Source organism: Camarhynchus parvulus, chromosome 3 (genome assembly GCF_901933205.1).
Source record: "Camarhynchus parvulus chromosome 3, STF_HiC, whole genome shotgun sequence".
Classification (NCBI taxonomy): Eukaryota; Metazoa; Chordata; class Aves; order Passeriformes; family Thraupidae; genus Camarhynchus; species Camarhynchus parvulus.
In genome coordinates, this window is record NC_044573.1 from 51651805 (window position 1) to 51663064 (window position 11260).

The following is an 11260-nucleotide window of genomic DNA, read 5'->3' on the forward strand; positions in this document are numbered from 1 at the left end:
CTTTATTCCTTCTTTTGTCTCTGAAAGTCTAGTGCCTGTTTCCCCCCACCTCATTCTTCATGTAACTTGGCCAGAAACTGACTAAACCAACTGTAGAGGTCATGGTAGCTGCTCAATATTTCACACAAGTTCAGAGAAGCAAACTGTATGCACAGGATTAATTATCTAGTGCTAGACTTTGTGAGGTTTGTTCCATTCCATCCTTTGATAACAGCCCGAAAAAGTGCATTTATGGATCTTTCTCAGTCAAGCAAGTTTAAAACCAGTGATAAGAAAGAGCAAAGCATCAGCACTCCCTGCTAGCCAGGGCTCCAGCAATATGTCTCAGTCTACATCAGTCAGTTGTAAGGTCCAGCCCCACTGACATGGCATTTGCTGAGGAGTCAATTGAGGTAGAGCAATAACCATTCCCTTTTCTCCCAGGGCAACCCATTTCAGCAGTTCCCTGTATCCTGCCAGCTTCACCTAAAATAGAAACACACACTATTGTTAGAACAACCCCTTTTCAAAGTACATATAAGTGCAATATTGACAAAGTAATTATTGATCCATAGCTACCTTACTCACCAAGTATCCTAAAAATGCCACTTACTAACCAAATGAGTGATAATTATTAAAGCTAATGGGAAAACATTTGCAAGTAGATTTGCAAGTAAAAAAGCTACTCATGTTGGGTCTTGAGAAGGACTTAGGGCTGTAGAAAGTGAATAAACACCTTTTGGAAGCATTTGAAGTAGAGTTTAGGTCTAAGCAGAGATCTAGCAGCCACAGTACAGAGCTTTGCATCCCCTGTTTACAAACTGCCTGCTTCCCATGGTGAAACTTGTAGTCTTGAAAGAGCATGACTGTTTCTTACAGAGGGCAGTCAGATATCTCAGAGAAAGCTGATCTGAAGAACTAAAAACCACAAATAGGTTGATGCTGTCACCTGCACCAGCTGGTGACCTGCTGGAGTGACTGCAGCCCAGTCTCTTCTGCTGAGGAAATACTTCCTAGTGCACATAGAGTCTAGCTGCCCCCCTAAAATTCCAGACGCATCTCCATCACTTCTGAAATTACTCTTTCTCCCCTATCACAGAGCTGTCTTGGCACCAGTCAGACTACTTTCATATAGAACTAGACCAGAGGGGGCAGTCCAGAAACACTCCTAATGCATTTCAGCAGCTAATGCCCATGCAGTGCATGAGACCAGAGCAGAGCTAAACCAAAGTGAATCTCTCCTTAAATGCACAGAGTTGATACCAACTTCTGCTTCTATTGGGTTAATTGCTACTTGCCAGTGTAGGTGTGGCATCACTGTCCTCATCCTCTGACCTCCACTTGGTATAAGATGCAAATCTAGGGTAACACTGATTGCTCTTCAGCCTGCCTGGGCAACAAAAACCTCTGTGTACATTCTCTTCCTGCAAGGCTTTGACTTCAAACAGCTGCACGACTACAGCAATTCCGGTATCACCAAGTCATGAGGACAGCTGCTTCAAAAGAAAAGTCATGCTGAGTTAGGAGTCTACACAGGAAACAGGAGGGGAGGCACAGTTTTTTCCCCTGTTCCTTGGCCTCTTTGTGATTCTTAGTTTGCAAGCTAAAACATATCCCAGCAACATCTCAGTCTAACTTTTGTTGGATAAGAAACATCCCACTGAGAGAACTATGACAAGGAGGTCCCAGAAAGAAAACAAACATTTTGCTGGGTCTCTTCCAAAGTACTCTGTCCTAAGAGCTATGCATTCCCAAAGATGCCAGAAACTTTAATAAACAAGATGGAACATGACACATCCTAGAAGGAGGGGAGGGGTGTGTGCACTCTCTTTTACCTGTGTTTCTCCAGGCTTAGCCCGTGGCTCACCAAGTTCCAGAATCCTAGAGACTGGCCAGTTAAGGAAGATAGCGTTGACTTTCCCTTCTTTAGGGGTGAAAGTGTACCTGGTTGGAAATGGGGACCAAAAAGGCATGTCAGCTTTTCCTTGTAAATCTTTAGAAATTATACACAAGAGTATTTTCAAGACTGGAAAAATGGATTAGAAAGGTCAGGATTTTCACAAACATTTTCACACACATAACCACCTGGCCCTTTAATAAGGTGCTGTTCCTTGACAATTTGTTTCAACAAACTAGAGGTAATGAAAACTATTAAAGAACTGAATTCAGAGGCGAACCTCTGTTGTAACTTTAGCATACTGTATCAACTCAGCCATATAGGAAGGAGATGCTTGCAGGATGGGGAATCATTAACAGATAACTGTAGGTTATATTCAGAAAGACATGGTAACTCCCATCTATACACTAAGATGCAGACTAAGAGAATTTAAAAATAGTATGGGCAACAGAGTTTCCACTTTGCATAGCTAGTTTTTAAAAATACTATTTTCATCACTATGCAATTGGAAATCTTGTGGCATACCCCTGAAACATTCCTCCCTCCTTCCTATTTAGTTACAGTTTTTTATTGCTCTTGAAAGGGATTTTACTTAACAGTCAACAGTTCAGCATCTGCAGGCTAAAGCCAGATGGCCAAATCTTGCTGGGAATGTGAGTAAAAACATCCACTGAGACAAGAGGGCCAAGACCAAAACCCTGATGGATCATGAAGGTGTTAGAGAAGCTTCAAGTAACAAGGGCAGAGGGGAGGCCAGAGACTGACTGTATTTAGTGACCAAATAATTGCTGTTATCTTCCCGCTTTCTTTCTAAACACCAAGTGACACTGAGTATTCCTTTGTTCAGATAAACACTTCATAGCAATCTTGTATTTCCAGATTTTTTTCATTTCTGTTGCCCACTAGAAGCAAACAGAATTACCTAATAGATTAGCTGACACCAAGAAGCAAAAGATGACCATAGAAATGCTTGCAGCTTTCCTTTCAGCCTCAGCATCATCCCAAAACTAGTCCCTACCTACAGCTTTATACACATTTTAGATGAAGTTACTTACACTAACAAAGGCATTAATTCCTTTACCACATACAAACTAAGATGGTGATTTCTGTAGCATCAGGTCCTTAGGGATTTCAAAACTTCACATAACATTGGTGCTGCTTTCCAGAGCCTGCATTTTGGCTCAGTAGACTTACCAGACTCCAGGAGTGACAGTGTCGTTCTGTGCTCTCCATGGTTTTGTTCCATAGATGGCCTCTCCATTGACCTCCAGCCAAGAGCCCACCTGCCTCAGGCGCTCCTCAAACACAACAGCGATGCGACCATCGTGGGTGGGTCCAATATTCATCAGGAGGTTTCCTCCACAGGACACTGTTTCTACAAGTTGCTGAAGTGTTTTTAAACACACAGAGCACATGGTTGTGAGTAATGAAATCACATATTTGCAGTACTTTCTAAAGTCTGCTGTACTGCTTCAGAATGATAAACCACAAGAGTTATGCTACTGCTGCATGCTGAGACTTTGGGGTTCATCCCAACAGTTAATACAAAATTTAAGCTCTCATAAAACAAAGCTCTACTGTCAATTTTTACATCCAAAACCAGCCCCAAATACCTTCTTGCACCAATATGTCTGCCTGAATCTACATAAGAATCAGATCCTGCAACTCTTTATCATTTCAACTTCTGCAAGAATGTATTGAGGGTTTTACCAATACGACAGATGACTTCTCTGCACCAGAGTAGAATAAGGTGAATAGCTGCTACTCTATTGAATCTTAGAAAAGCAACTTCCTCCTTCCTCCTGTTTGATGCTTTTCCTATTTTATAGAAACATCTATAAAACACAAGGAAGCCTCCTACAAAGCCTACAAAATTTGTGTTCACATCCACACTGCCCTCCAGAGATCATGGACTGAGATGCATAAGTCTGAGAAACAGACAACTGCAGACATGCTGCTGAATTGATTCAAACCTTCTGCCTCTGAAAAGAGGTTACTTCAATTTCAAATTGTCTTTTCGTGAGGACCACGCTAGAAACAGCAACAATATTTAGCAACAGTAACAATCTTTCCCTTAATAGCTGAATTTGCAACTGAATGCATTATTCTGGAAAACTGATCAGTCTTCCTTTCATTCAGGTTTCCTAAGCTTCAGATCTTTTATAATACCTCAGCCTAGTAAGAGAATCAATGTTCTAACAACACCAGCTGTCTGCTTCTCGTAGTGTTTATCTGTATGTTCTGTAAGGAAAGTTTTTCGCTACAAAGTAAAACTACTGCTGAGTCATAAACTGTTTCTATCTGTAAAGGGGAAAAGATGTAGCCTTCCAGCAGGACTTCCTAAACAGGAGCTGTGAAACTGCAAAGATGCAAAAGATAAAAGATGTAGCCTTCCAGTAGGAGTTCCTAAACAGGAGCTGTGAAACTGCAACTGTTTGCTTCCCATCAACTTGCCTACGCAGTTACCGGAGAAAGTTAGACGAGAAAGTAATGATGAGACTGTCCAGCTCAGTCCTTGGCCAGTTACTCACAGGGAAAACAGCTTCTAGGAAACTGACTGAATTTTTACTAGAAATTCATTCTATAGAAACGACTAAGAGAAAGGTTAAGAGTTACATGGATTTTCCATCCTGCCAGCGTTACAGCTGGAAATTAACAAAATTATTTATTATTTCACTATTGAATTAAAGTCATCTTATTCATAAAAATAGATGCATGATCAATATGTTAAACAGCACAATACAATAACCAGGAGAGAGAACGGGGAGTGGCAGCAGCTGCTGTGGCCCTGTACCTTCACCAAGTCCTCGATGGGGAGGTAGTCCCGGAGCCGCGCATCCCGGCGGTAGCCCCAGGAGCCGCGGTCGATGGTCATGCAGTTCTCCCACTTGTGGGGCAGGAGGCGCCCGGGGTTGTAGCGATCGCTGCACGTGTAGAAGCCGCCGTGGGCACAGATGCTGCCCGCTCCCCAGCGGTCATTGGTCACCACCGTGTCCCGGACCGGGCTGGGAACACAGGAGTTTTATTATTGTTGTCCTATAGAACGCGGTCACAGCCAGCGTAATCCTTTCCCACACGCATCCCTCCCAGGAACCAACATTTTGGATGACTCCTGTACTATTAATTTATTACAATAAGATTAAGTGCAATGTCAGGAATTCTATTCTCATGTTTTGCTAATAAAAGGTCCAGATCAGAATTTCTTAGGGAAATAAGTTCCAGACTTTAACAGGCGCTCTGCCAGAAATCACTCTGCACTTCATATCCACTGCCAGATGTTCAGTCTGTGATGACAACAATGTACCCATATTCTCAAATTGTCCTGCTATCCTGTGTTTCTGTGCAACAGCAAATGCTCAGACTGTGATTAAGCAGAATAGCCAATACCATCTTAAATTATCAATTTGCAAATGTGTTTAAAAAGTACAAAACATTCTTTTTCCAAAACTAGCTTTGATAGTTCTAGAAAATATCTGGATTCTGTATTTCAGGAGAATTAATATTTTGTAAAGTCCTCTTAAGCAGAATTAGCAGGTTCCAAAAAAACAAACAGAAAAATGAAATAAAACTAGACACAGCAGAATTTCAGACAAGGAGCTAAACCAGCATCATTATGTACCTGTCATTATACAGCCAAGCCAAGAAACCAGTGCTGTTCCAGTAAGTATCTGGAGCATTTCCATCCCCATCAGACCAAATTATTTCTGGCTGGTACTTGGTCACAATTTCATAGAGTTCTGGTAATGATTTACTGGTGGGAAACTTGCTTGTGTTAAAGGCATTGGTGGCATCCTCAAGGAAGAGAGGATTGAACCATTCAAACAGGGAATGGTATAACCCAAAATGCAAGTCAGTTCTGTTTCTAACAGATGTTGCTAGTTCAGCAACAAGATCTCGCTTTGGTCCCACATCAACAGCGTTCCAGTTCCAAGAATATTTGGACCCCCACAAAGTAAAGCCTAAAAAGAGAAAAATCAGAGGATAAGAAAGAAAAGAAGAAGAGAGGACATTACAGTTCTTTCTGGAAAGTGGTTGGAAGTGTTGCAAAAAATTAAATAATAAAAATTATATATGTAATAATATTGTTGTCATGGTATAAGGTGTGCCTATAACCTGTTTACGCACAATGGTAGTAGTTTTAATATCAGAACACCATGTATTTTTATATGTATGCATACACATTTATATTTTCCAGTTCTGAACTGCTTGGATAATTATTCAGTCTATTCATATGTCCCAATTAAATTAACTAGATGACTTTTAAGGCCCCTTCCAACCTAATGCATTTTCTAACTCTATGACTCTGAAATTAACCAAAAATATGGCAGCTTTTGAGGCATCTACATCAAATGTGAACTGTAAATACACAATCAGCAAGTGAAAGATCAAATTGTTTCTCAGCTGCAGAAAGCCCAACCTATCATTTGCATTCAAAGACTGTTCTCCTCTTTTCTGTTTCCATCTTATGCAAATGTTCACTTTTTGTTTGCCTTGATATTTATAACAGCTCAATCAACTACTCTGTACGTGCATGAGGAGAGAGCAAAAACTCCTGAAACAGCTGTTAAAACATCAAGATTAAATATCAGAAGGGATTTGACCTTTCAGACATCCATCAGCCCAACACAACCACTTACAAATACTACGGCACTGCAGACTCAGACCACTGCCAGAGGAGCTCCACTCTCACCTTGTAACCCCTTTATACTCACTGTCTAAGCAATCTTGTGCTATTTCTGTGAACTGGATACATGCAATTGTATGGACTAAACAACCTAAAAATTCATGCACAAGGCTATTGGACAGACTAAATGAATCCTGGTTCTTTTGAAGTCACTGGGAATTGCACCACAAGTGAAATTCAAGATCAAGAATTATGTGTGTCAGAGCTGAGATTAAAATTGACACTTCACAAGTTGCCAGTCTTAAACCCACATCTCACAAAGACCAACAACATTCATTAGATGTATTGTAGAATATGTTACTATTTTATACTTTCTTTGCTAGTGTAGTTCCTTCCAGAAGCTTTCTTTTTCTTTACTTTTGTCTGCAAAGTACTTTACAATTACAGTGCTAAAAACAATTGTGCCTGTAAAGCTACAGATCTGGTTCAAAGTTTTGGCTTCTGTGCCCTATATCAGGAAGACCTATACCTTCCTAAATCTAAAGTTAACTCCTGGAACATGTACCTAAATTCCTTGGAGAAACCAAGGGAGTTTGCTCACTGCCTGCTCAAAGCAGCTCTCCAAATGTTAAACAGTGCAGAATTCACTTTTGTGGTTCCTTCAGCACTAAATTGCACAGAAATAAAAAATAAACTGCGGCCACTGCAGGAAGCTCAGCTGCCACCACCACTTCAGGCTGTCTTACTTACAGCAAGAGAACAGTGGCACAATCTACTGCTCCTCCTATGCAAATTCCATGGCCACAGCTTTTGTGTAAAGGTCAGGAAAACACCTGCACGTCTCTTGGGTGGTTTTTGTTTCCTCTTTGGCTGTGGTGGGGCAGGTAAGCCTGCCTGGCTTTCTCTATGTCTCTTAGAAGATAGAAAAGTCACACGTTTTTTACATCTGTTGATAGAAATGCAGCAATTACTACATTCACAAAGCTTCCACTTACCCTCATGATGTTTTGAAGTTAAGACAACATATTTTGCACCTGAAGCCTTCAGAATGTCTGCCCACTGGTTGGGATCAAAGAATTCTGCTGTAAACAGAGGACCAAAATCTTCATAGCTGAAGCCAGGTGGATAATTTGCATCCATAAATTTCACATAGGGCTCTCTCTTTTCCTTCTGCCAGTACCACCTACATAATACAGAGCAAAGCATGTCTGCTGATGTATTTTTTGACGAAGAAAAGAGAATTGAAATTATCAGCTCCTATTTAACACTGAGAAGTAGAGGCATTGGAGGTACATGACACTGGCAATAAGACAAAATTGCCCCAGAAGAGTATTGATTAGCAAAGATTTCATTTTTTCTATCTTATTTGTCCATGTTCTACATCTTTGTACTCCCCTTTGGAAAGGTCTCAGGATTTCATTTGAAGCAATGAAAAAATCAGCTACACTTTGAGAATGGAAAAATGACAGTGTAGGTCAATACCCAAATCTCAAAACTGTACTAGAGACCACAGACAGCCTGTGTAAGCAGCTCAGGTGGCACAAGAAATGCATTTTTCCTGGACTTGCATGTCTCACCTCCTCAAATCTCACACCTCAGCCATCAGGCATCTCTGCTCTGCCCCCAACATTGCAATCCCTGCCACCCACAAACATGGGGATCGTCAGCTCTACCTCTCTGACAGTCCCAAGCCCTCTACACAACCACAGCTGAGTGACCCAATGTCCACAGCCCCAGGGCCAGAGAGAGCTGTGACCAGGTCACTGCAGACTCTGCACACCTGAGGCCCTGCAAGCAAAGGCACCCTGCTAGAAGAAGGCACGTCCTCCATCCAAAACCTGCCTCTGCAAGAACACCACACACTTACAAATGCACCTCTGTCACCTTTCTATCAATGAAACCAAGCAGCAAAAATCCTCTTGTCAAATTTAGACTTATATGAAAATAGATTGTAAAGTGAAGGAATAAAACAGGCCAGAATTTGAATGTTTGAAATTAATTTCTCTCTCCTGTCCTGAGCTGGACTCTGACCTCAGTTCTCTGAGACCACAGTGTGAATATTGTTGTAACCTTCCTGAAAACACTTTAGCATAAACCAACACAATCTCTGGCAGCCAACAGGGAAAAAAAATACAAAACTTAGAAGAAAGAGGCTGAGACAGCTTTCTTCATTGAAAGAGCCAGGGGCAGAGGAAATAACAACAATAAAGCAAAACAAACAAAATTTTAAAAATAAAAACAAAAAACCCCTCTGATTTCAAAGTATATAATTTCTTAAATCAAAAAGTAACAACCTTGCTTCTCTCCCATAGTCACATGGTTTGCTAACATGAACACTTCCATGCTGACAGGATTAGATTCTAGAAACATCCTTACCCAGGCTGTGGAGCTCTGAGGGAAGGCACACAGGATGGCTGATAACAGTTTGTGACCTTCCATTTGACACTGCTACTGCAGGACCTCAATCATCTGACTGCACAAGCTGTCAGAAGGCCCTGAAGCAGCTCTAGACCCACACCTGCTATGGGATAGGAGAATACAGGAATATAAAAAACAATTAGAGTTTTGGGGTCAAAAACCAAATGCTCCATCCTGAGCCTGCACACCACTATCAGAGTACAGCACTCTGACTGAGGCTTGAAACCAAACCTAGCTCTGTCCCGCCTCTCTAAAAGTAATTTATTAGTGTATGTAGTCTGCATTAAAAGCCTGCTGAAACACTTGACTCTAATTCTGAAAAGAACAGGTGTCAGAAAACATTGGTTTGATTAGATACGGGTTGGCTTGTTTTGCAAATATAGTAATTAAGGTTTGCCATAGCTCTGCCACAAAGCTACCCTCATCTTCATATTGTAAATAATAATGTGTCTTACTTGAACTCTCACAGGAAGTACTTGGTAGGGCATGGAAAGGTGACAGCAAAAACATGCTTACAGACAAAGGGGCTTGAACCAGTGAACACTCACAGAACAAAGACTTCATTGAACCTCTGAACTAAAATTATCTGAAGAGTTTTAGTTTGTCTTAAGTGCAAAGCACTCTTAAATAATAGCAATAACTGTAAAAAAAGAGGAGAAAACCATCAGCAGCACAAAATGTGCACAAGAAAACAGCAAGGCTGCTTGCCAGGTAAGGGTAGCGATGGGCTCTGCGCTCCCCACAGAGCTCCAGCAGGTGCACAAGGCTGCTCCAGAGGCTGGCAGATCCCAAACGCCTGTCGCCACAAGGGAGTCCCCCTTCACCCTTCCCTTCATGGTGGTCCTGGAGAGGGCCCTTTCGGCCGCTCCACCAAGCACCTCTCACCAGCACGGTTGTGCTGCAAGGCCCTTCTCTCAGCTCTACCAGCTCTCTGCTTGATTTAGTCACTTTAGCCGAGCTATTCGGGAGTTTCGGGGCTGGGCAGACAGGTGCTCAGACACACCAGAAGCACCTCAAACTCCACCTCCTCTGCAAACTGCGCCATGGAGTCCGTGACTCGGGTGGACACAGAGCTCTTCCCAGACACCTGAGCTCCACGGTCAGCCTGCAGAGGGGCTCCAACCCAAACCTCCGCTGTCCGGGGGGACACCACACCATCCCCGCCTGCCCCGAGCGCTGCTTCCCAAGCAGAGCCCTGAGCCCGCCGGCACGGCCCGTCCGCCGCGGCGGTTCCGGTGCGACCAGAGCGCTCTGGCTGCAGCTCACCAGAACCACTCGCTGCCGAAGCTGGGCACCGAGAACACGCCCCAGTGGATGAAGACGCCGAACTTCGCCTCGTCAAACCAGGCGGGCAGCGGCCGGGCGTCCAGCGAGCCCCAGGTGGGCTCGTAGCGGGGCCGGGCCTGCGGCAGCCCGGGCAGCCCCAGCAGCAGCAACGCCAGCGCGGCGCGCCCGCCCGGGCCCGACATGGCGGGGGCCGGGGTTCGCGGCGCTGCTCGGCGGGGCCGGGCCGGGCCGGGCTGGGCTGGGGAAGGGAAGGGGAAAGAAGCGGGACACAGGCAGGGCCGGCCCCTCGGCCCCTTCGCTCCTCCCCCGACCCGCCTGCCGCCCGGGGGCTGTTCCCCACCGGAGCCGCTCCATCTGGCTGCTCGACCACAAACTGTCCCCTGGATTTTAAGGATTTTAAGAAATGGAAGTAACTGGCTGATGCCTCGGCCAACATCCCGCCGTGTTTTCCCCCGCCCCGCCGACTCCTCCCCGCAAGAGCGGCCTGACGGTGTCCGCTGGATCTGCGGCCGGAGCCGGGCCCGAGCCTTGGATCTGCGGCTGCTCCGCTCCCGGGCAGCCTGCTGGGTTTGCCCTTCCCGCCTGCTTCCGACCGCAGGCTCAGCTTCCCCCGTCCTCCCAAGAAGGACAGGGTGTAACATCGCTCTGCAGCTCCTTCCAGCCGACTTGTACGTGGAGGCTTCCCGGGCAGAGAGGCCCGAAGCCTGTCAAGGAAACATTTCTCGTTTCCATCATTAGCATGGCCTGTGCGGAAGCTGCCTCAGTTCAGTAGATGACACTTGGCGTTTGTGCTGCGGATCACGGGTGGCAGGCACCTACTTTAAAAGATACATCTTCTAGCAATTTGTTGCCCACACGGGTTCTTCTCCGGTCTTTCCGGATGCCCGAATTTTGTGTTTTTACTTCAGCACCCAGCTGCCATGGGACAGACTTTATGAAATAATTTGGTTTAATCAGCAAATACTAACTTTTCATAATCAGCGCCACAAATAGAAATTTCTTTGGCAATCTCATCAGAACAGTCAAAAATGAATGAAATTAATTCAGGCAACTGA

The 11260-nt window shown here is 44.2% G+C and overlaps 1 protein-coding gene across 1 annotated transcript; it reads right to left on the reverse strand.

Annotated features, from left to right (window-relative positions):
* Positions 1-308: 308 nt before the first annotated feature.
* Positions 309-10402, reverse strand: FUCA2 (alpha-L-fucosidase 2). Its single transcript, XM_030945021.1, has 7 exons — positions 10185-10402; positions 7496-7683; positions 5496-5835; positions 4671-4881; positions 3071-3261; positions 1815-1923; positions 309-465 (listed from the first exon to the last, which is right to left on the reverse strand). The coding sequence occupies exons 1-7, from the start codon at positions 10385-10387 to the stop codon at positions 325-327; spliced, it is 1383 nt and encodes a 460-aa protein (XP_030800881.1). The 5' UTR covers positions 10388-10402; the 3' UTR covers positions 309-324.
* Positions 10403-11260: the final 858 nt, after the last annotated feature.